Genomic DNA, 25,910 nt, shown 5'->3' on the forward strand with positions numbered 1-25,910 from the left:
GCTGTCAGTGATCTGAGTGGCTGTTTGCAACCTGATTGTGTTTGACTTGTTTCAAGCATTTGATTGTCAGGGAACATATAAAGCGCCTCCTCACCGAACATCCTATCTGTTCAGGAGGAAAGGAGGGGGATGCATTTTACATTTTCAGAAATTCAATTTGAATTTAGCTTCTCAAAGCATAGTGCAACAAAACCTTTATTTTGGTATTGTGTAAGGCGGTTTAATTCATGCTGCGTGGTCTATCAGCTGTCAGAGTTGTGTGTCATTCGGTTTGCAGTGTGCGTTGTGGCAGCACTGTATGTTGGCATGTCTGTGTGTTTGTGCAGCCTAGATTCTCCTCCAGCACAGAGTGTATTTATAGAACAACCCCCTCAAATCCCAACCATAGCAAAGTTGCCTGCACAGACACACAGGCAATATGCTTCCGAATCATGTTTCTCTGTGACAGTGGAGAGCTTTGAAACGGCATACTGAGGGGAAAACAGTGTTTTTATATTGATTGTTGTACTCATCTGAAAGCTGATAAACATGCAATTGTTGGGGAATATATATTCTCAAATATAGATATGCAAACTGTAAAATGGCTGGTAATTAAACCAACGACGCAGCGAGCCAATCTAGAGCAGTAACTGATTTTGAATGTACTTAAATTGGATAGTGCATCATATTTTAATTGTGTTTCACTGGTGATGAATGAGTTTGTGTCATGAGATATTTATCCCACTTTAATTGTTTCTCATACAGTGTTTATATAATTGTAAATTTATTTTCTAAAACAGGGCAAGATATTGTGTGGAAGCCTCTGGGAAAAAATGGCGCTCAGTTTTATCCTAAAAATAGCATCAAAAATTGTGTGGTGTAAAAAAAAAAAAAAACCTTCCAAGATCAAAGCTGGTTCAGTTTGACAGGAAGTCATGCAAACACACACACACACGCACCGATACTATACTAAATGTGTCATGGTTGCACACACACTAACGTTTCTTTACATGTCATATACTGGGGAGAATTTAACTTCTGCTCCCCTCTCCTTTTTTCTCACCGTTACTATCTTTCTCACACACACACACACACACACACACACACTCGTTTCTTATCAGTCACACCGCGCTCATTGCAGAGCCCCGGGGCGATAAGCCTGAGCGTGAACGGTGTGTGAGAAACCCCCACCTCTCTCCTCCTGAGCTCCTTACATAACACATAACCACCGAGCCCTCCAGGGGATGCCAGCAACACACCGCAGGAGTGTGTGTGTATGTGTGTGCATGTAAGTACATGTATGCAGAGATCCCCACCTTCGGTGAAATCCACAGGACCTGAAGTGGGGAGGAATCACGCGCATGCTGTAAAGCTCGATAATATACAAGCGCGGCCCCATGTTTTATTCACATGAGTGCATGATGGGATATCACTGACAGAGCACTTTTCATTAGATGCTCAATCACAGCGGGACGTATCTGCAACTGTCCAACACCGTTATTTTTCCGTCACGCAACGTTTTGACAGAGCATTAACGAGCCTGCGCACGTTCAGGGAGTCATTATTGAGTGAGGAATGTGCCTCCGTGTGGAACAGCTCTGACACATTACATACCATTAACTGTGGGATTACACACACAACCATTTTAAAAGTCGGCATATGATGGTAGACAGTGCTCTCTGAGCAGATATATTCAAACATGCACTGCTGCTTGTGTGTATTTTTAGCCCAGATAATGAATGCAGGCTTGTCACCAAGATAAAATGAGGTTTAATATTCTAGATGGAAAGTCATCTGTTGTTTGGCCTTCCTCATTACTTCCAGGTCTTGAATCCAAATGCTGCGAGGGGAAGGGTGGCCTGCCCTCTGTTGTGACTCATTTAAATGCTAAGGACACTTTTCTCCCTTCATCCCTTTGATTTTTTTGCTCTCATCTCATCTCAATTTCTCCAACGCTTTTTTTTTTTTTTTCATTTTACTGTCTCATTATTTCCCCTCTCTCTTTTGCTTCCTCTCCTCTCTTTTCACCTACCATCCAGTTTTTGTCCTGCTTTTCCACCTCTCCTCCTCCTCCTCCTCCCCTCTCACACAGCTGCATCTCATCCTCTTGTACTCGGGCTCCATCCCCTCCGATGTCAGTCTGAAAGTAAAAATTACCTCCATCTCCTTCACCTGACACTTTTGCCTTCTGCAGCGCACCATCCACGGGGACTTCAAGTGATAAACAGCACACTGAAAATAGACTTCTACTGTACCATTGTATGTGAATTGATGAAGCTGTACTTGACAAAACTATTCCGCATTTGTGTAATGAAGCGTGCTAATGAAGCACGCTCTCAGGGCAGCACAGAAACTCCGTTCCTGTCAAAACCAATTTCCTCTCAAGTCCGAGGTCGATTAAAGGCCAAATCAGAGTTTGACTGTAGCTTTGGGAGGAAACAGACCTAAAGTGTCCTTTGCAGTCAGCGTCACGGGTACATCTACAGACTTTTTCTTAAAAACGAAAATTAGCTTCTTTGCCAAATGCATTCCGCGGGCTCAGACATAATCATGGCGGATTTGCAATTATTCAAGTTTCGCTAGCATTCACACTGCCCTAGAAGGAAACCGTCCCTTTTGTTTGATATGTAAGCTGTCTGCTGTTGAACCTCATACGAACAAGACAGATGGCGAGGCAGCATAATGTGACGTTTTCTGCTGGCACCCTTGGAGGCCAGAGAGCGTGTGTGAGAGTTTGGAGGTGCAGGCGCTGACTCCAGGCTTCACAGAGAAGGATAATGTTAGCAAACCAGAGTACGCCATTTACTCTAACAGAGACACTCTCAAGCCATAGCAGTTTTAGGTTACCTGCACTGCCTGAAAGTGGGACAATTAAACAGGCCACAGGCTCTGGGTCAGTGGGAAAAAAGATGCTGCACATGCTGCCCACTACAGCAGAAGACTGCCACCTCCAGTGCCAGTCCTCCAATCAGGTGCAGATTCAGACATGAAGTCATCAGATAAAGTATTTGCTAAACAATGTTGATCTTAAAGGAATACTTAAGGCACAAAATGACCATTTGTACATCAGTTACTCACACCATGTTACCTTTAATTTGTAAAGAGAACTTTCTTGCATGCCTCCACTGTGAACAAAGAATCCAAAAACAGCAAACATTCTTCATTAATTGGAGGGATTTTTTTTTTGTAAAGTATCATTTAAATTTTAGATATTTAATCTACACATCAACCTATTTTACAAGTGCAGCAAACAGAGGTCAGTGAGATCAGTGCAAACTTTGCAGGACGGTCAGAGTGATGCTCTGCGTTAGTGACAGCGGCTGATTGATGACACTTGTTAATGTCTCTGTCTGCAGTGGGGCCCAGAGGTGCTGTGCGGCACGAAAGTAGGACAGTGCTAAAACTAAACGCTAAGTGACCAAATAGAATTTCACAAAAATAAAAATAAATCGTATCTCCTGGCTGCATGTCAAGACAATGACAGACCAGAGGGGAATTAACCAGACGATGGAGGTGAAATAACCATTCTTACCAGAGACAAAATGCTCGACTGGGTTTGGAAAGGTCACGCTTGCTGCTGTATCCTGTCTGGAGCTTGTCACGGTCCAGACAAAAAATGTGCTGGTGGATACTGGAAAGAAAAAGGATAATAAAATCCATCCATATGTATCTAAAGAAAGGGATAGCCCTCCTTAGTAACTGTTGCTATGCCTGTCAAGTTTTCCTCTCACACACATATACAATAACAACAGTGGCAGATTTACAACTCAGAGTTCTTTATAATTTTTACACAATGGGTCCTTGATTTCACACAGAAGTAAACAAAAGATAATAACAAGTGTCACTAGCAAACTTTATCAGCTGTAGCTTTATAGCTATCTAATTATCGTCAGCTCCTTTAATGCTGCTTTAAAACTCTGTGTCCACTTGATTCATTTTGAAATGAGAAGTCTATAAGGAGGATTTAAATGTGCACTTTATGGCTCTGGAAATTATATTGTGCTAAAAGGCTGCGGCTAAAGTGTGTCCCAGGCAAAGAATTAGCATCTTTACCAGCTGAAGCTCAGTGTAGAAGACACCAACATGTAGCAGAATTGTTTTGTACTGCGGTCCACAGTCAAGTATCATCTGTAGTGTACATGAGCCCCTGTTTAACTGTACCAGTACGTCTAAATCATTTAATTCCATTGGTGGCTGTCCTGTACAGTTGTGTGGTGCCTCGGTGACTCAGTATGCGTCACACTACCTCTGCGTGGCTGCTGCCCGCATCAGATAAAACACTTAAACAATTACTGTCTTATCTGCTGTGGTGGGAGAAGAGCTTGTGGCCTCATTATGACCAGATTAGAGAGGAGAACAGTCCCACTCATTCTTCACTCCTGATCGTCAGTCCACGGGGCCCTCAGGTGACACTAACCACATTACAGTCTTCTCAGAGACAGGCGCAATGATAGTGCAACATAACCGGCTGGGACTCACCGGACTTTTGTTGCACTGCCAGCCTCAGTCTTGCTGGTCCAAGATACAGAAATTAAAATAGCTTTAATAATGTAGAAAATGTTGTGATTTCATTTTAAGGACTGCAGAGCAAGAACACCACAACGACCACAGGATACAGTATCATGGATGTTTGTCAGGATACTTTGTGTACTGTATGTAAGATAAAGACAAGAAATGATTCATTGTGATTTATAAAAGTAGTTGTCTGTTGTTACATTTATGGGTGTAGCATTCAGGAAATCAAACATAAAAACTATTAAAACATTGATTTATCATAAAGCCAAAGCAATACCGGATTAATGACGATTAAATGTAATATTGGTATTTGAGAATTTAAATAATGTGATAATAATTATTGGCCAGTATTTGGTTTTAAAATCAAACTTTTTGGATGTAAAAGAATTGTAAAAACTAAATTTGTCAAAGAAGAACTTAAAGCAACATTCACAATGAAACAAAAATGCGTTAGCATTGAGCTTAAAAAAAAAAGGGACTCAAATGTATGACATTGTAGTCTATGAAACTTTATGTAATGTACTGGAATTAAAGTCCCACTCACACCCAAAATTGCATTTTGCTTATTGCAATTGCACTTGCATGTTTGAGCTTCACTGTGCAGAGTGATGTACTGCACAGTGTGTGCTGAGTTTGACCCTACAAAACTATTTTCAGGCTCATGTGCTGACATACTTTAAGACATGCACTTACAAGCATGATTTATTACATCACAATTACTCCTGAAGTCGATCATTGGGCCAAAATGCATCTCACACATAGACTGTATAGTAAAGATGGATGGCATGACAGTTTCCCCAAGGTGAAGTCAAAAAATCTCGGTCGCCCCCTAGTGGCTGGCTGAAGTATAGGTGACCCTGCCCCCTGCATGTTAGGGGATGGGGCATGGTCCAAACCAAAGGTCAAAGAACAGGTCAAATAAATTTGTCCCAAAGATGGCTTCTGTCCATTTAGATAGTTGTTATTACGCTGATGTTTGCTCACGTGTTTGTTTTTTCCGATAAGAGCTATGTGCGCCAAACAGTGAACTCTGGATCTATGGCGCCGTTTGTCATTGATCAGAGGCAGAAAGTCAATACCGCAAAGATAGCTACTGCGCAGACTCTGGCTCCAAATGACGTCACCAGCACAAGATGGCCGCTGTCATATCAGGGATATTTTGGCTTCATTTATGTACACTGGGAGGAAGTGGAGACATGTTGTCCATTTTTATGTACAGTGATTGATCTTCAGAAGAAGTGACTTAAATCTATAACAAAATATGAGAATGGACATTCAGTGAAGTAGGAGTCATCTTGTGTCAAGCAGTTAAACTTTAAAATTGAAAATATTTGGATATTCTGCGCCTCTGGATTATTAACTAGGGAGAAGTAGATGTGATTTTATTTTTTTTTAACAAGGCAATTCAACATTTTTATGGAAAATACACATCAAACATAAATTCTTACTCCATGTTTTGAAATATGTCTGAGGCAGATCTTTAACCATAATTAACATTAAAAATAGAATAGTCTGTGGTGTAAACATGATTTTATTGATTGATGATTATAAGTAGTATTACCTCAAACTTATATTTGGCATTTATGTGCTACAGTTGCTTGTAACTTATGCCATAACAATATATCTGTGATGAGCTAAAATGATTGGATGAATGCATCAGGCTCTGATTCATACGCTGTAAGATCAAAAGTAGTTTGGTCCTTTTTTTCTGCCGTCATAACGTGACATCTTTTACCTTGAATTTTTCATGGCCAAACTTTCAGTAGATATCATGAAATTTTAATGAGCCAGTTTGTCTTCTGCACCACTGTGTTGATGCTGCTGCTGCAAAAAAATTGTACCCACATCACACTGAATGCATACATCAATATTTTTGTGAACATGTGAACACTTTCATGAACTGGGTCGAAGCTGAATCAATAATAGTCGTGTAAAAAATACTGTGGACTGTAAAAAGTTGTATTTGAAAGCATTGAAACAATGATCTAAAGGATAAATGCAATAGTGAATAATGGCACAATAAAAATGTAAAAACAAGATAATTAGAGCAGTGAAAAGTGAAAAAGAGCAACAGAGTGAGTAGGAGCTGTTTCAGGAGATGGCACTGATTTTTACCAGCCTGCTCTCACATCTCCTCCTCATGCCTCTCTTTCTGTCTCCATCGCTCCCTTTCATGTGCAGACAATGTAAAAAGACACTCAGAAATTCAACAATAGCGTTTGAAAGAATGATGAAATCTTAATGCTGTCTTTGTACTGTCACACACACTATCTCTCTCTCTACTTCTCACTTTGTCATTTTGTATTTTTCCTGGCCCGTTCTTCCACTCGCTGCCTGCATGTCTCTCTCCCTCTCTCCCTCTCTCTGCAGGGCAGTGAAGGCTGTTTGTGTTGTGATCTCCATTCTACCATGCACTTACATTTCTTCCAGTGTTTTGTTTTTTTGCTTGCACTCAGTACCGGAGTTACATTAGAGTTGTCATTGACTGTCTGAATGTGCTCTGACAGCTGTGGACAGGCCTGGTGGCTTTATGATTTATCTAATCAACAACCAGTCAACTTTAGCATTTAGCATCACTGTAAACTGATGTTGTCCTCACGTAAACTAGATCACAGGGTGTGTTGATGTTATACACCACAAGCCTGACACTGTTATGATCACTGGGAGGATATTCAAACGTGGAGAGTTAACTTTTAAAAGTGGCTATCCGACAAAAAAAGTAGAAATGACTTTTACTAAATGACGAATGACATCAAATTAAAGCAGTGTATGGATTTTCAGCGGCCAGCTGGTTCACCGCTAACTGAAATATCTCAACAACTATTGGATGGATTGCCATGGAATTTAGTACAAATGTTCATGTTTTTATCAGGTTGAATTGTTCTAATTTTTAATTATGTAGCTCCATCATCACGTCAAAGATTTGTACGATATTTATGTCTTTGTCTTTAGTGCTAATTGGCAAATGTTAGCATGCTAACAAGCTAAGCTAAGGTGGCACAGAGTCAGGCTAGTTGTTTCCAGTCTATAAGCTAACTTAGATAAACACTATACTAGCTAGCATGTTGGCATTGTTATTGTAAGCATGCTAGCACCAATATGCCAAAGAGCCAGGCCCCCAAGAAAGCAGCTTAGCTTTGCAGCTAATTTTTTCCCGTGGCCACTCGGGGTATTGCAGCAAGAAAAAAACCCTGTGGCCCAAAAAGCATTTTTTACAGCAAGATACGTCTGTAAAACTGTTGACACGACACCTCCAACTGCAAACAAGGTCAATTATGACTCTTTCTATTTAAATGTTTGATCCCTGGACGTTTTGTTTTTGTAAAACTTTACTCAAGCCAAGCAAAGCGATTTAAAAATCTGTGGGAACTCACAGGCGTAGCCAGCAGGAGAAACACTACTGTGCAGATTCTTTGGGCCACATACTGCGGAAGTAAATCTGGAGGCTAGAAAAAGTTTTTGGTTTATTCGCCAGGCGAGCATCTCCGTTGGAATAAATAGGTGCCATCTTGGGATCCAGTTGTTATTAAATCTATGCAAAGTACAGCCTCACAGAGTTGCAAGCAGAGCTGTAGACTCTAAGTGTCTCCTTGTTTATCTTTTATTGGTAAGATTTTTGGATTATAAACATTGCTCCATCTACAGATGGAAACCAGTTCTTTCATATTGTACATTCGGGTTTAGTTAACAGGTTATTAAAGGAAACAAAAACTTTTTAAAGGATTAAAGTTACATTTGGTAACTTATAAAAATGTTTTCCGAGACATATTTTAGTGTACTGTTTAGCTGTAAAAAAAGAGAAAGTTTGCTCTGACTTATAGGCGTTGTTTCCAACATGGCGGCCAGGTCACAAACTTTCTCATTTCACAGCTAGACAGTACACTAAGATATGTTTTACAAAAACATAGGCAAGAAATAGGCAATGCAGTAACAGAATCTTGATGCATATTTGATCAGCGCTAATTCGATCATAGTTCATGTAGTTCAGTGATTGACATGATTGACAGCTACTCGGTTCTAGATTCTAGCAAATGCTTTTAGAAGCTCTATGTGGAGGGGGGAGGAACATGATATTTTTCACAGGCTATTTTTATGTAATTCCATGTAGATATAATGACATTTTAGTCATTGGCAAAAAGAAAAAAAATGTGTAAAAGTAAGCTACTGCAGCTTCAAAGGATAAGTAAGTCAACTCTGCACCATATTCACAGTTTATGCAGAATTTGGTGAAAATTATTTCATTCTCTTCTCTCTGCTCCTCTGTCGTTTCCCCTCCCTCTCTTTGCAGACCATGTTGACTGCCATCTCGATGAGTGCCATCGCTACCAATGGAGTAGTGCCAGGTGGGTGAGCAGACGCTGGCATCACACAGTCATCACTGTTTGAGTCTGTCCGCTTCTAAAATTCTCTTTTCACTGATTGCTTTTGGCACATTACACCCAGCGCAGCTTGATATCCCCAGAAACATTAAAAGCTTTAGTCTGGGATCTTGTGCACTTTCACTTCTCGTCGCACAACGTTATTTACACAAAATAAAACGTCCGCCAAGTGCCTGAAATGTAACACTGAATGTATGTGTTTGTATCTGTTCGCAGACACATTGATGTACACAGTATATTTTATAATGTAGAGTTTACATAGTAATGATGGCCTGCGTCTTACCAGTTGGAGTGCATACAGCAGGGGTCAGAGCAAATTACAGGCTTGTGGAGAAGTGTGGAAGTGTACGCCAATTATAACTGTCTCTGTTATAACTGGTACCAGCCTTAATGCTGCTGCAGAGTGCTGATTAAGTTCTATTTATTTATGTTCAGTTAATTTATTTGCACAATACAAATGCTGTGGTAAAACGCAAAGACAAAGAAAGATTGTTCACAGGAACAGCACAAGCCAGATTACAACTATTGGAAAGCAATGTGACAAAATATAGTGAATATTATTTGATAATTAGTCAGTCTATAACAAAAAATAATCAATTCCAGGTGTGACAATCAATGAATAACTTAATTAGTTATCAAGAAAATAAAGCAAAGTTACTTTTTTTTTGGCTAATAGTTGTACAGACTCAACAATTGTGAGACATTATTTTGAGCTCCGGTAACATGATGGGCATTTTCATCAGTTAATAAAAAAAAAAAAAAAAAGATGAATTTAAAAAATGTAAAAAAAAAAAAAAACCTTACTGGTGATTTTTTTTTGTGGCACTCTAATATTAAACTTGAACTCAACTAGTTTATGTGTTTCTCTCCAGCGCTTTTTACACAAAGATCATGCTACAGGACCACTATGAAGTCCCTCCTTTATGCCGCCTTTGCATTTTTGCACAGAACCAAACAACATGCTGCCCCAGTGTGTGTGATCTTAGATAGCATGCCGACATCACGGACGTGAAAGAGGTTTGATGGCGTGCTATGTAACACCACAGCATCAGTCTCAAGTATGTCGTATAACATACACCTTGGCAGCATTCTCTAAACAATAACAATAGCAAAAACAATCATTTACTGTCCCTGTTATACGGCAGCTGATTTCGTCCTCTGCACGGAGAATAAGGAGCTCCTGGACCTCATTGTTTTCCCAAGTTATTTTCGGCCGCTGTTCTTTCTCTTTGAGCTAACTGCACCCAGCTGCTTTTTAAATCTAATGGGAATGGGTTGCAAAGATAACAAGTTGTCAAAATGTCACACCCATTCCATCCTGCCAGGTGTCCCTTTTACTCAGTGGTCATTTTGGCCCTGTTATGACCTCCACTGCTGGCTTAAAGGCCAAACAACTCTGTCTCCCCATTCAGCAGTCATAGTGTTTATAAAGAATGGTGAAGCAGCATAACAGCGCAATATTCTTCAATATTCTTTTACTTGGAAAGCCATTAAAATAGAGATCTCGGTACTGCAGAGCCACTAAAATCCTGAAAGGGGATATTTATTCATTTCGTGCACACAAGATAATAACTGTTATCTTGTGTGCACAAGTAATTATTTTGTACGCACAAAATAAAAGCTATCACATTTTGGGACTTTAGGGGCTCCGTACATTTACAATTTAGCAGAGCAAACAATGTTGAAAGGATCAAAGGCACCAAGAACACAAATAAGAAACTTAGATAAAAAAATGGCAATAAAAAGTCATGATAATTTAAAAGCCATGATGAGTAAAATAATTAAATCTTAAGAATAAATTAAGCAATTAGAATTAAGAGCAAATGAACCGACTAAGACAAGAACAGCTGGACGACGTAAATAATATTAACAATTAGTAAGTAATGTGCAGAGAAAATGTAACTTAATGTAATTGAAATCCAAGTAATCACTATTTAACTTGTACGTGTAGTGAAAAACAGATTTATGAATACACACAGCTGCTCATTAAAAGAATTTACCCCTTGTGTTTAAATCATATACATACTTAAATGGACTGTTTTGTTTGTGTGCAGCTGGAGGCTCCTACTACATGATATCCCGTTCGCTGGGCCCTGAATTTGGGGGAGCAGTGGGGATCTGTTTCTATCTGGGGACCACCTTTGCTGGAGCCATGTACATCCTGGGGGCCATCGAGCTCCTCCTGGTGAGACGCTTCCTCTCTCTCTCTCATCCTGTTACTGTTTCTGTCATCATCGGGGCGTCTGCTTCGTCATCTCACAATTTTTTTAAGAGTTAAATTCTTGGGCCATTGATAATATTTACAGCGTGAGCCCACCAGGTGTGGTGACTCAGTGATTTTGTGGCAAGAGGCAAACAGAGAGATATCGCTTAGACGAGAGGTGAGATAAACAGAAGTGTGTGTGTGTGTGTGTGTGTGTGTGTGTGGTTCAGAGCAGGCTTGATTCAGCCCAGTCTGTCGGACCAGTCAGCAAACGTTTGGATGATCAAGGGACTCAACCTTGATAACAAATATTCAATTTAGGCATTGTAGAAATGAAATGGAGCATTTCTCTGCAGGATTTTGGCCCGTTTCTCACCTCGGATTTATTCTGAGAATCTGGTTAATAATTGATTCACTTCCAGAACAGCTGCCATGTTTTCTCCAACCAGAAATTAGAAGCAGAGACCACTGACAGCCCAGTGAGTGGGCTCATGTTGATGCAAGTAAAGGAGACCCTCTTTTGTACAGCACACTTGAAATGATATCCATCTCAAGCCAATTCATCCACGGTGTTGCCAGACCACAATGAGTGAAAGGGAAAATGATGGGATAGCGTTGCCAGGGTAGTGGAGGATGACCACTCAAATCACTGCTTTTCTTTCTGCGCAGTAAACTCTGCAACATCATACTTGGACAATTTAGTCACAGTGATAACACTGTCCACAAAAAGCTGCTCTCGAGAGGAAGGTGATGTCATTGAGCATCAAGTGCAGAGTTGCCATGATTGAATATGACCCGTTAGATTAAATTATGTTGGTGATACATAAAAGATTTGGTTCCACGTTGCTCCGGTCCAAAACTGGTGCCAATACTGGAAACGGTTCAATGATATGAGGCAAGGAGCCAAACAGAACCAGCAGAGGCAGACACATTTAAAAACCAATCACTGGTGTCTGATGAGAAAATGATGGATCTTGCTTTCTTTTCCTAAGCCAGGCAAAAGTATCATTAATATTAAGATTTATATTAAGACCAGGCATATTCTGATAGTCAGACTGAATTACCATTTTTGTTTCTGCTTCATTAATCAGTCTGACGGTTTGTTCATGTTAGCCGTCATCTGACTGACATATCAGTCCTATTGATGTCGTTTTCAGTTGACATGAAAGCTGCAGTAGTTGTCTCTTGGAGCAGTTCACTTCAACAAATAATCTGATGTGCACTCTCTCACTGAGTTAATGGAGAAGATTGAGACTACTCTTTGTATCTGCACATTCAATATGACGCTTCATCCGGTTAGTATGTTAAAAAATCTGGACATGGGCTCAACAAACAATATTTTAACATGTGAATCAGGAGGGCTGAGTCATAAAGAGAAAATAAATAAATAGCATGCTATCTTTGAACAAATACCTCAATATTGATATTGCAATGATATTGTAGGGTTGACTGACTTTACAAAATGACATTTTTGGTAATTAATCAGCATTAATGTGGATATAATGACTAAGCGGGAACAGATAGAACAGTGTGGTAAGAGAAAATGACACCACTTTACTGTACTGCTGCCTTCAAAACCAGGAAAAGACAACACTTACAATCTTACAATATCCAAAATCTAAGAGAATATCTATTTTCATATCATCATTTTAACCTACTATCGATATTTTGCTAAGCCCTAGTAATTAGTGAGCTTTAGAGGTGCCATTAGGTTGATTTTCTTACCTATTGACAGAGCTAAGCTATGTTTCTCTCTTTTTTCAGCCTTTATGCTAAGCTAACCAACATGTCAGGGGTAGTCTCACATAGCCAGGCCTGTCCTGCACCGAGCTAACGCTTAAGAAAGGTCCAGCTGAACCCTTCCTTATTCTGCCCTAAAGGCTCTGGGTTGTTTGCATTTCTTAGAACCAATCACTGTTGTCCTGGGCGGCACTAAGACCAGGATGCAGCAATGATGACCTTGCAAAGTGGTGCTGGGAGGGTATTTGTTCAGTGGACCATTTGCACATGGGGAGGCGAGCTCTGGCATTAAAATGGCTGAATCCCCATAATAGAAAGTACCACATTTGATATTACAAGACATTTTAGGGCATAGATGTCTAACTTGGTGGTTGTTGTTGTTTCACACACAGCGCTAGGACAAAATTTGAAGACAGGCCTGGCTATGTGAGACTAGATTCAAGTAGCAACAGGGATTTTGAACACAGTAACCGTCTAAAAAAAATTTGGACATGACAAGCTCATACACATATTTCACATCCTGTGAGCCAGATTATGATGGAAGTAGCTTCATATATATGACGGTAAACATGAAAGTGGAATCTTCTCTCTCAACATGAGAACATAAAGATATTCAAAGATTACATATATTTAAATCAAGCAATAACTGAACAGCAGACACAAAGACGCAGGGTTAGAACTTGTAAAATGTATTTTTTGTTTCACTGTGTCTTTAGTTGGTTCTTATCAGAGTCTGTTCAAGCAGAAAATATAATCCAAGAAGGGTTTTTGACATCGCTGTAATCCTTGACAGCACAGTGTAGTGCAGCTTGATTGCTGTGGACTCTGACACTGTCAGCGCAGTGAAATTAATGAATTGGCAAATGTGGAAAAAAAAAAAACCTGTGCTCCCAATAAAAAAAAAGAAAGCTAGCAGTGCATCATTATGTGCCACTGTGTGCCTTGTTGAAAACAGAGTTCTCCTTCAGTTTATTTTCCTCCACAAAGCCCTTTGAAGCTATTTTTTCTCGAGCTGTGTGTTCTTCAACGTGAATTCTGATCAGTTGATGAAATGCAGGGATCTTTCATCTCGATCTTCATTCCTCTCCTCCTCGTCCTCCTCCACCTCCTCCTCCTCTGCCTTTTATTCTGCGCTCCCTCCACTGCAGTCCCCCATGCTGCACGGACTATTGGGTAATTATGCAAATACTGCATTAGCAAGCGATCAAGACACTGGCGGAGTAACAAGACAATTCCTTGAAACAGCTCTCATCACTTTGGTCCACTGTTATCAACATACCAGTGTGTGTTTATTTATTTATTATTTATTTTATTCTTCCGTTCTTCTCCTTGTGGATGCCTCTAATGGATATGCAGAGTTTGATCATGCCTGGAGGTTAATTCTGTCTTCTGGGTCAAAGCTGGCTTATTTTCCATTGTAAAATAACAATCCCTGCAGAATTGTAAGGAGCGGATCTGGAGAAGGCTGATTTGAATATGTTTCATCCTTCCACCCGAGCCAAGAACACAAACTGATGCTGCTATTTTAGGAAGCATGAACAGTTCACAGTGAAGCAGGAGATTTGTTTGCCTAGTGATAATGCTGTTCTTAGCATCAGATCACTCTCTCCAGCCAAATGACCGAAATGAGCCCCGACTTCCCTGCTCATTTCAATTTTATATTCTTTCCTTGTTCAGTTTTATTTCCTCTCACATGGTGATTCAAGTGTTTTGGGTGGAAACCAGATAATTATAAAAAAAAAAAGAGAGAAATTCCCATGCTTATGTAACAGCTCCAGCATGAATCATCTAAAGCTGATGACAGATACTGATGGGCTAATTAGGGGTTTACCGTTTTATATATGATGGGACTATTCTTAGATTGACCCGTAGTAAAAGTGTAATAATGGCAGTTAATTTTGAAAATTAATACCATGCTTGAGTTCTTTAATTAAGCTGGATTGAAATAGCAGGGCAGTATTATGCTGCTCCGAGCTCCAGTGGAGGACTGTTAATGTGAGCATCACATGTTTTCACACTTCACAGAGTTGTCCTCCTTACTCACCTCATGCTTTTCTCACCTCTCTTTTATTATATTTCGTCCTTTTTTTTCACCCTGGGTGAAATTTATTAAATCCAGCAGTAAACAGCGAGCTGGAGGAGCAGGCTTGTGACCTGAAATGTGCCAGTTTAAATCCCCAGACAGGCTGGGGAAAAGTGAGATGGGAAAGTGGATGAGTAACACTCCCTAAACAACTACCACCAAGATGCCCTTGAGCAGCAGTGAGATTGTATAGAACTTTTATGAGGAAATTGCAGGTATGATGTCCCTGGATATATAGAGAGGAGGAGGAATAATAATGTTATCCCTTTATTTCAGATCTACATAGTGCCCAAAGCGGCCATCTTTCCCCTGGAGGGTCTGGAGGGTGCCGAGGCAGAGGCCGCCCTGCTGAACAACATGCGAGTGTACGGGACCATCCTGCTGACCTCCATGGCCACGGTGGTGTTTGTCGGCGTGAAGTACGTCAACAAGCTGGCCTTGGTGTTTCTGGCCTGCGTCATTCTCTCCATCCTGGCCGTCTACGCCGGGGTCATCAAGACCGCCGTCGAACCTCCTGTTTTCCCGTAAGCAGTGACAGAATATAAGCTCAGACACAAATCATAACTCTGACAGCCGAGCAGAGAAACACACCTGGACACATTTAATACACACCCAGCACACAACACACGCTAGGTTTGTAACAACATGTCACAACATTGATTGGATGATAGAGAACACCTGCGTTGATTTGAAAGCTTGGAATTAAGTATTGTTTTTGTTTTTACTGAAATACACCGCCTGCTTAGATGTGTTTCTGTTTGTTCAGATGTTTTTCCCTCGTGCCAATAACTCTACTCGACTTCTAGACGTGTGGGTTAAAACCGTACACTGTATTAAAATAATTGACGTAACCATCGTGACGTCCATTCATTTGTGGACTCCAGGTTTGAAGCCTCGAGTTTGGCATTTCAACTGTCGCCATCTTAGAATTTGGGGTGAATATGACTCCCAGACTGTGGTAATGCCTCGCAGACAGCCTGTCATTCAGTGGCCATGCTTTTAAATATGCATAACTTTAAGTATTAATAAAATTTAAATGGGATAGTCATATAAAAAATTCACCACCTGTACAATTGTCATGAATGTTGAAAGTAGCTATAGAGACAAAAACGTTTTTTGTATCAGACTGTAAACATGTTTATTTCTGCTGTAAAGTTGGACATTTTAACGTGTAAGTCTATGAGGATTGACTTGTTTTTGGAGCCAGCCTCAAGTGGCCATTAGAGGAACTGCAGGTCTGGCACTTTGACGTTGACTTCATTTTTAAGCCTTGGAGGCTGTCGCTTGCTTAAAACGGAGTTACTGATGAATCACCAGTTATAGTTAACATATCTGTCCACTTTTAAACCCTGCAAAAAATCACTAAATCATTCTGTGGAGAATATTGTTATTTGAGGTTGAAGTATAAAGCTTAGAACAAATGACATTTATTTTATTTTATTATTTCATTTTATTTTATTATTTTATTTTATTGTATCTAAGTTTATTTTTTGCTATTTAAATGATTTTAGTTTAGTTTTTTAGTTGTTTTTTTCCACCTAAGTTTTTACTATAGAATTTAAATCTGTAGACCTGTTGGACCGTAATTGAATTTCCCCCTTGGGGATTAATAAATTATATAAAATTAAAATTAAAAATTAATTAAATTAAAATAGGCGATCAAATTAATCAAATTGAAAGGAATCAGATGAAACTGTGTAGGGCTGGTCAATTAATCAAATTATATTTTCAAATAAGATTGGGCTTCCAACAATTAATTGAAAACAAGATAATTGAGATAAAATAATTATTGTGCCGCATTCTGTTTTGCAATGACGCTCTCAATTTGTCGTGTTATAAATCCAACACACCCCTTTCCTCTCACAAAGGCGTGCTTTCACCCCTCCCTGAAAATCCAAACTCGCTGTCAGGGTGTGGCGTGTTTCGGTCTTTGTTTTAATTTTATTATTTTTTAAGTTTAAGAAAATCCACTTTTTTTTTAAGTTCAATAAATGCATAACCTTTTCAAGGCTGATGAGAAATCTTGTTAAATAACTGTTGTCTCAATATTGACCAAAATAACTGTGATGATGATTTTTGTCATAATCGAGGAGCCCTAAAGTTGCAGGCACAATGTGGCACTCATTTTGTGATTTTAGATTGTTGTTATTGTTATCAATGTGTTATACAGGAAGTCCAAACTAAATGCTAATGCTTTTCTTTTCTCCAGAGTGTGTCTCTTGGGTAACCGCACGTTGGTGTGGAAGGCCTTCGATGTGTGTGCCAAGACCCTTGAGACAGCTAATGGGACAGTCACCACCCAGCTGTGGCGCATGTTCTGTGACTCACCTTTCCTCAATGCTACCTGCGACAAATACTTCACAGCCAACAATGTGTCAGAGATCCAGGGCATCCCGGGGGTCACCAGTGGAATCCTGGCAGGTTGGTTCATCCGCTTTAAATCAATTTCATACAGTGAGCACACAGATGCACACACTTCTGTGTACAGTACACAAAATGTCTCTCTGTCTCCTGTCTTAATATGTTGCTGAGTCACTGATAGTGTGGTGGTGTCCGCGGTTTCTCCTGTACTGATGTGCAAAGGTCGTCTTAAAACAGGTTATGACTGTGTGTGAGTGATTTTCTGATGTACAAACATTTGTCATCAAATGTGGATACATAATATCTCCAGTGTAAGTGGCTGCAGAATTTTCTCTGATATAGTTTGTGCTGACCACATACATACACTGACTTTGCTAAAGTGGGTTCAACTGTATTGTATGCATGAGATGTTATATAAATATGTATCATGCCATACAAAGAATCTGAAAGTCTTTCTAGGAAATGTAGAAAAATGATGAAGTTAAAGCAGAAGAAGGTAACACACCCCGACTGCAGCAGCACTTCCATTTGTCAGCCCAGGGCTACCTGTAACCCGAGGCTACAGAGAGCCCAGGGCTAGCTTAACCTCATTTCTCTCTAGCAGTTGTAACAGGACTAACAGGAAGCCCTGTGTTGAAAGCCCATTCAGAGCCCATTGTTAATATAGTGCCTATATAAAAGTATGCACCCCCGTTGGAAGTTTTTATGTCTTATTATTTTAACAGAAAGGCTCTTAAATGTCACAGTTCGTCAGAGACGTCTAAAACCAGAAAGCCATGTTAAACCTACTTTGATTCTTTGATGCTGTAAAACAATAAATCATGAAAACCTCCATTGGGGTGAAAACTTTTTAGTGCTCTCGTAAGTTCAGAAGATGAAGATGTAATCAACCTAACCAGTGGTTACACTCGTGATGTGAATGCCATGTTTTTGTGCTCTGGGGGCTCGTCATAAAAGTTGCAGTTCAAGCACAAGGTTTAGGTGGGAGACAACGTGTACCACATTTGAACTCAAATGTAAGCCCAGGCCTTTTCAATTTAATTTTATTTATAATGCCCAATATCACAAATCACAATTTGCCTCAGGGGGCTTTGCAGCACACAACATCCCTCTGTCCTTGGACCCTCACAGCTGAAGAGCAACTGAGGAGGGATCCCTCTTCCAGGACAGACGGATGTGCAATAGATGTTGTGTCTAGAGAACAGATCAACATAATAAATTTACAGTAATCCTTACAGCCTTTTGGAGCCTAATGTCCAAATCTCTGCAAAATAATTTCTGTAATGCTTTTTTTTGGCTTGTTTATGGTAACACAAACATAAGAGCTTCATAACTGGAAAAACTAAATATCACTGATGAAGTCATGAGGTAAAGTAAAGCAGGTAGTCGTATCTCTAATCTATGAATACGTTTCTGTCCTTTTTTAAACCTGGTTTACACAAAACATTCACTCCACCCTTGCGTCTCTATTCCTCCCTACGTCCCTCTCACCTGTCCAGAGAACCTATTTGGGAACTACTATGAGAAGGGGGATCTGATTGCCAGAAAAGAAATGGAGTCAGTGGAAGACCAGGACGACCCTCTGACCAGCTCAAACCGCTACGTGTTGGCCGACATCACCAGCTTCTTCACATTGCTAGTCGGCATCTATTTCCCCTCTGTGACAGGTGAAAAGCTTTATTTCTTATCTTCTTCTTGATCATACTCCTTCATTCCACCCTGTGTCTGTAAGTGTGTAAAACTCTGACCTTGTTAATGTCTGCTTCCCGATTATCTGCTCAGGGATCATGGCTGGCTCCAACCGCTCCGGAGATCTGCGAGATGCCCAGAAGTCGATCCCCGTTGGGACCATTGCAGCCATCACCACCACCTCTTTAGTCTGTATCCTCTCATACTGCCCCCTGCAGGATAACAGGGGTCACTGCACAGAAAAATTGGAGGATTATGTATTATGTATTATAACCTACTGATGAGTCCAGAAAGAACACCATAAGTCAGATGTACTCCCCAGGATTGTTAATGTCACACAGATCCTAATTATGACCTTGTTTATACGAGACATCTAAAAGTTTTACAAGTATTCCAGCCTGATAACCACTCACATTATATTTTAAGCTCAGTGCAATGTCAGACACCACTGGTCCAGTGTTGACAGGACTTGAAGCGATGATGGTGCTTTGCTCTGCTGCAACAAAAACGCACTGACCTGCAGGGAGCACCATAATTAAAGGTCAACTTTTTAAACTGTGAAAGGCCATAACTGCTTGCCTGACACTGTCAGACCAAATTGCAAATGCAAATTAGTCTGGAACCTCTCAGTTCATCTTTGATTTCCAAGGAAAACCACAGCAACAACACATGTGACATAATGTTGAGTGATGGACAGATGTAAACAGATTGAGTGTGCAGAGATGAGCTGTGATGGTGTGTGTTGCTGTTGTTGCCACCAGAATTTAAAAACAGAGCTTCCACAGAAAGTTTTAAATCAGCTGTAGTCATTTTGGTTGTTTTCAAAAACATGCTCTTTACTGAGCTAGGTTTGTGCGCATTTTAGTGTCCCCAGCATTGTTAGTTGTTAGTCATCGTCTGAAGCCCGCCCCATATTAAACAGCTGTAATCAGCCTGAACCGTCTGAGATTGGCTGGAAATCCATCTGATCAGGAGGGGACCGGATGCATCTGCATGAGAAGATAAAACACAAAGTTGTAGATTAATCTGTTGCTAACCTGCATAACTGTAACAATACCAGTTGGATTTTGACTCGGGGTATTGCATTGTCTTTCTGATTGTCTGTATCATTTATAGGAGAGGACAACTCTTTATTAGTGAAAGAACTGCATTGCGTATTTTATCAAATATTGAATTTCTTCTGTAAAATTATTGAAGACATGTAAAAGATGCTGACACAAAAGACGACTGAGCATTTAAAAAAGTGGCCTGTGAAACATTATTTGGCTGCTACACATGTACAGATGTGATTACAGGAACTCTGAAGCAGCCATCTTGAATGTCTTCCATGCATCTCGGAGTAATCGGCTCGGGGGTCTCAACAAATTCGATTAGGACGTCTAATCGCATCAGTGGGCTGCCTATGCAATCGCGAGTTAATAAAGCAGAAGGATATTAGTTGCAGTGTCACTGATCTCTGAGATATTATCCTAAACAAAATCGATTGATGCAATGTCTTTTTTCAGCAAATGCAATTGATTGGTTTATCATATTATTAAGTGCGTTGTCAAAGGGATTGGTTTATGATTTTTATAATTAGGTTTCGTCAATCACAAACAGGTGTCTTCTAAGGAGCATTCATGCTGGCTAAATAAATACCTACCATTTTAAAAACATGACACCTGTCTATGAAATGCCTTTACTTTCCTGATCTGAACTGCTCAGACATGTCCAGTGTGATTCTGTTTGGTGCCTGCATCGAGGGTGTGGTCCTCCAGGACAAGTAAGTCCATCTTTGGTTAGCCGAAGAAAAGCAACATGCTTACTATCAATAATACCATTTGAAAAAACAATGTCATGTGGTTTGAAATGGCAAGCGATCTTTTCCCATCTCCTTCAGATTCGGAGAGGGAGTCCACGGGAATTTGGTGATCGGCACATTGGCTTGGCCGTCACCATGGGTGATCGTGATCGGCTCCTTCTTCTCCACCTGCGGGGCCGGGCTACAGAGTCTGACGGGAGCTCCTCGTCTCATGCAGGCCATCGCCAAGGATGGCATCGTGCCCGCCCTTCGGGTCAGTCTTCCTATTTATTTACACTGTTCATTTCCTCTCTAATGATTTTACAAACTGGGACAAACAGCACTCCAAGCAGACACACTCCGACAACAACACTGGTGTTATCATGTTTCTGTGTTGTCCCTACAGATCTTTGGCCACGGAAAGGCCAATGGAGAACCCACATGGTCCCTCCTGCTGACAGCTTGTATCTGCGAGAGCGGCATCCTCATCGCTTCCCTGGATGCGGTGGCTCCCATCCTCTCCATGTGAGAACTGAACTCTCTAATTTACTGCCATTTTTGAAAAACCAACAGTGGGAGATTTCAGAGCAGCCAGTTCCCCCTGCTATTCCTTAAACGATGCAAATGCCAAATTTTATGGGCTCAGGATTTAGCTCATCGCACAAAAGGGCAGGCTGCTTTTCTGCTCCAGTAATACGTATAAATACCAGGGAATGTGACAGCTATTAAGATAACATACTCAGTGGGCTGCAATCAGGGTGAAATCACTCTATTATGTCACGAGACATAAGAGGAGCTGTGAATTTTAAGGTTTTAATCGAGTTTCTGTGTTTGTGTGTGTCCTGCAGGTTTTTCCTGATGTGCTACATGTTTGTGAACTTGGCCTGTGCTCTGCAGACGCTGCTGAGGACTCCAAACTGGAGACCCCGCTTCAAGTTCTACCATTGGTCAGTTCGGCAGCCACTGTGACAAATGGCAGCTCAAGTGTGTATTTTTAAATCAATTTTAAATGTGTCTTGCCATCCATCACTGCAGGGCGCTGTCATTCCTGGGGATGAGCTTGTGTCTCACTCTCATGTTCCTCTGCTCCTGGTACTACGCCATCGTCGCCATGGTTATTGCCGGCTCTATCTACAAGTATATCGAGTTCGCAGGGTGAGTGGAGCGCAACCCCAGGAGAGATTGGATTTGCTGGCTGCCTCTGAGTTTTGCTGGAAAGTGTGTTGAATGTGTGTGTGTGTGTGTGTGTGTGCTGTATTTGAATAGTTCTCTGCTTCTTCAATATTACATCAATATTTATTGTTTCAGGGTTTAAAGGGAAGGGGGTGTTTTTGGTTTTTGTTCCACTGTTTGTTGGGACTTCTGTCATTTTCTGTTATGAAAGAGTGCTCATGATGTGAAACATGTAGATACCATCTGTTACAAGTCACGTTCTCCTTATCATCATGGGCATGTAAAACGCCCCCAACATCTCTGACATAGGAGCCATACCCCCAGACTCAATGAGACTACAAAGGTTGTATCCTTTTGTGCCTCTTTCAGGGATGTTTTGCAGATGATAGCTCAAAAACTACAGCTGCTTAATTTGTCACTTTGCATCTATTTCTATGACATTTTCCAAGTGAACCAGAGCTGCTGTTGGTTCAAAAACTACACCTGAATTTCTGCATTTAGTTCACCTTAGAGATAAAGCAACGCTCTCTGACTCGTGTCTAAGGCTTCCTGCCACAGCAGATACACACTGACACTCCTCTGCACAGATATTATACGAACAACTACAGCACACTATACAAATAACATAGAAAACAGCAAAAGAAAAGCTGTGATGAAGGTTCTGTTTTCATAAAGTAAGGCAATGTTGTTGTCCTAATTTAAATATCATTATTTATTTTACTGTATTTTATAGATAGTAAGTATTAAGGTGAGACCTAGTCACCTATAATGTAGATGTCTAATCAGTGTTGATGGTAAATGTAGTTAACTGACACAATACATTCCTCAGTGCCTGCTATACTGACCGAGAAAACTGAGTTCTCCTGCTCTTGGAGCTGTGTCGGCAGTGCCTACATGTACCAGGATGCATTGCACGTGAGCTTGTGTGTGACGCCCAAAACCTTCCTACCGCCACCGTAGCCCATAGCTATTACTTTGTTGGCCAAAAAATATCGTTAGGTGACAAAAATATTGCCTGATATGGGACAGAATTGTCAACTTGTTCCACTCCATTTCCATCTTCAGTCTGACATTGCGTCCATTTTAACCGATTTTCATATTGCGTAGCCATCGCAGCATCTGCTTTATTTTACCATTTCATGTTCGCTCTCAGCTCTGTGAGAGTCGTGCTAAGTTACTGCTAATGAAAACCCAACATTACTTTATTTTGCTGCTTCACCATAAAAGCTTTTAATAACAAAATAACAGGGGACTTATATTCTGAAGGATCTACAGGATATTAAATGTGTTTATCACCAAATTAGCTTAACTTTGTTAGTGGCTTTTCTTCAAAAAAACTACTAACACCACGGGGAGGAAGAGTAAAAGCAGAACCAGCAACAGTGAGAGCTGCAGACAACAGGCTCTTACTGCACCTCTGCAAACAGCTCACCTCCAGCAGGTGAACTTCTTTTACCTGCCCTGCTCTGTGATGGAAAAACACTCACTTCAGCTGTGCGTGGATCAGCCCGCTCGTTGTGGTACGTGGCTTGACAACGCTTGAAAACAGCATGACAGCGCTGTTAGTACCGCCCATGGCACTAAGCGGTTATTTTTTAGTCCCTCTGAGGCACTCATTGGTTGTTTTTTATTTCAACTGAAATTGGTGTTTCATGTCACGATGCCAGACCAAAATCAGTCAACTCTAAGTAAGTGGAGTGGGCGGATTCAAAGGTCTGCACCCAGGCAAACAAAAATACTCACTTAGTGGTCGTGTGCCCTCTCAGCCGTGTTGGTCTCGCTTGTTTTTTCCAGTTTATTTTCGGGATCCTGAAGAAAGCCTCCAGCACACCTCTGTCCAAATAAGGATAGTAACGCACACTCAGGCTCCTTCGAGGTCGGCGTTGGCCAACCTCAAGACAACCATCCAGCAGAAACTGCCCACTCTGAGATTCACTGCAGCAGAATGATTCAGTTTCTGTTGGCATCCGAGGGCAATTTGAGCAAAGGCACCACCAGTTGCTGTTTGCTCATGGCACCTCAGGTTCTGGAGAGTCCCTGCCGGCTATATCATCTTCTGTAGCTGCAGCCCGGCTTCTCTGCACTTTATTTCTTCGGTCGTATACTCTGGCTCGAGGAAATATGGCTGAATATCTGAGTCAGCCAAAACACTGTTTAATGAAACCTCGTCTATAACATCCTCTAAACTCATATTTGAAATGTAGCTAGTTTGCAATACAAGCAAAGGGAACAAGGAAGTCCTGTTTTTGAGCGGCATGTGGAGCATGCCCCCTGACCACCCAGAGGCGAAATCCAAGCTGAAATTAGTTCTTCCTTGCCTTTTTCACCTGCAAGCTCGGTCAGTACAGCAAGCACCAAGGAATTTATTGCTTCAGTTGACTACATTTATCATCGACACTGATTAGACATCCACATAAAGGCAAACTTTCCCTTAAAAAAGAACTGATCAGTCACTTTAAACAGTGGCTCTGGCTCCTCTGACCCCTGCGCAGTCACTCAGTAATCCATCCATACTTATAAAAGAGTTGCACTGAGCCGCACACACTGAGCATTTAGGTGCTGTGATTCCCTGTGGTGAGTGACATCATATCAACTTGACATTTACCAGTGATGCCTAATCCTTAATCACACTGCATTATGTCAAACCATCGTCTAAAAGTAGATTTGTTTCAGCGTGCTGACTGTATCACTGTCACTTTTTAGATTTAGAATGAAGCTGCAAAACTATTGTTCATGTTCTGATTGACTAATATTTGTTGGCGTTCGTGTGTGTGTCACAGTGCAGAGAAAGAGTGGGGCGACGGGATACGAGGTCTGTCTCTGAGTGCTGCACGTTACGCTCTCATGCGGCTGGAGGAAGGTCCGCCACACACCAAGAACTGGAGGTATGATGCACATGGGCAAAGTCACACTTGTGTTATTTTAACATGGTTCTAATTAACATCATGTCTGTACATGTTGAGCCATCCTCTCTCAGTTAATGTGATTCTCTTCATCAGAGCTGTGTTTGTGAATTCATATTAACACGTCAACCTTTCATGCTGTTTTTTTTCTCTCTCCTTCCCAACTAGGACTTTAACTCTGCCTACATTTCTTCCGCCACACCTTCATTTGACTCTCCATTGTCCTCCCTGCCCTGCATTTCTTTGCCTCAACTTTTTTCTGCCCTGTGTTTTCACTTTCTCTCTCTTCTGCTCTCCCCTCTCTTCAGGCCCCAGCTGCTGACGCTGGTCAGCACAGACGCAGAGCAGAACGTGGAGCAGCCTCGTCTGCTCTCTCTGACCAACCAGCTGAAGGCGGGTAAAGGTCTGACCATTGTTGGAACGGCTCTAGAGGGCACCTTCCTGGAGAACCACGAACAGACCCAGCGTGCAGAGCAGGTAGGGAGCCCTTAAATCTTGAATAGAAAGTTCTTTCAAATTCTTTTGTGGAAGAAAATGTATGTCATTAAACTGAATCACATACAAGAAACCATGCCCAGCTAGCTGGCACAAAGACATAGGCTACTTGAACATAGACATACAAGTCAAAAGACATTGCCTCCACCTTGATCAGGGGATTTATCTAACCTGGGATACCTTTGATTTATTTAGTGTACTTGCAAATGTGTGAATATATGGGCACTTATGTATATGTACCATAGACTGTATAGAATAATGGATGTAGCCAACGTGACATCACCCATTGGTTTGTGGACTCCGGTTTTGAAGCCCATTGTATGGCATCTTGGCTGTCGCCATCTTGGATTTTTGGAGCCAGAATTGACCATATTTGAACAAGAGGGTGAAGCTAACTCTAACACTAGCTGCTAGACTATATAAAATAATGGATGTAGCCAATGTGACATCACCCATTGGTTTGTGGACTCCGGTTTTGAAGCCCGTTGTATGGCATCTTGGCTTTCGCCATCTTGGATTTTTGGAGCCAGAATTGACAATATTTGAACAAGAGGGTGACACTAACTCTAACACCAGCTGCAAGAGTGTTTAAGATAATGCATGTAGCCAA

General features: G+C 41.0%; 1 protein-coding gene across 5 annotated transcripts in view; it reads left to right on the forward strand.

The window, feature by feature from the left end:
* slc12a5a (solute carrier family 12 member 5a) overlaps positions 1 to 25,910 on the forward strand; it is a 231,524-nt gene that overhangs the window by 194,301 nt on the left and 11,313 nt on the right. For all 5 annotated transcript variants that reach the window (XM_078170026.1, XM_078170027.1, XM_033626399.2 and 2 more), the window contains 13 exons: positions 8,783 to 8,837; positions 10,928 to 11,058; positions 15,176 to 15,423; positions 17,109 to 17,320; positions 18,760 to 18,927; positions 19,043 to 19,141; positions 20,654 to 20,711; positions 20,829 to 21,003; positions 21,136 to 21,254; positions 21,578 to 21,676; positions 21,765 to 21,884; positions 24,683 to 24,787; positions 25,114 to 25,282. In XM_078170026.1, coding sequence (XP_078026152.1) covers positions 8,783 to 8,837; positions 10,928 to 11,058; positions 15,176 to 15,423; positions 17,109 to 17,320; positions 18,760 to 18,927; positions 19,043 to 19,141; positions 20,654 to 20,711; positions 20,829 to 21,003; positions 21,136 to 21,254; positions 21,578 to 21,676; positions 21,765 to 21,884; positions 24,683 to 24,787; positions 25,114 to 25,282 — 1,758 coding nt within the window. The remainder of the gene's footprint in view (positions 1 to 8,782; positions 8,838 to 10,927; positions 11,059 to 15,175; positions 15,424 to 17,108; positions 17,321 to 18,759; positions 18,928 to 19,042; positions 19,142 to 20,653; positions 20,712 to 20,828; positions 21,004 to 21,135; positions 21,255 to 21,577; positions 21,677 to 21,764; positions 21,885 to 24,682; positions 24,788 to 25,113; positions 25,283 to 25,910) is intronic.

Source organism: Epinephelus lanceolatus, chromosome 1, assembly GCF_041903045.1.
Source record: "Epinephelus lanceolatus isolate andai-2023 chromosome 1, ASM4190304v1, whole genome shotgun sequence".
NCBI lineage: Eukaryota > Metazoa > Chordata > Actinopteri > Perciformes > Serranidae > Epinephelus > Epinephelus lanceolatus.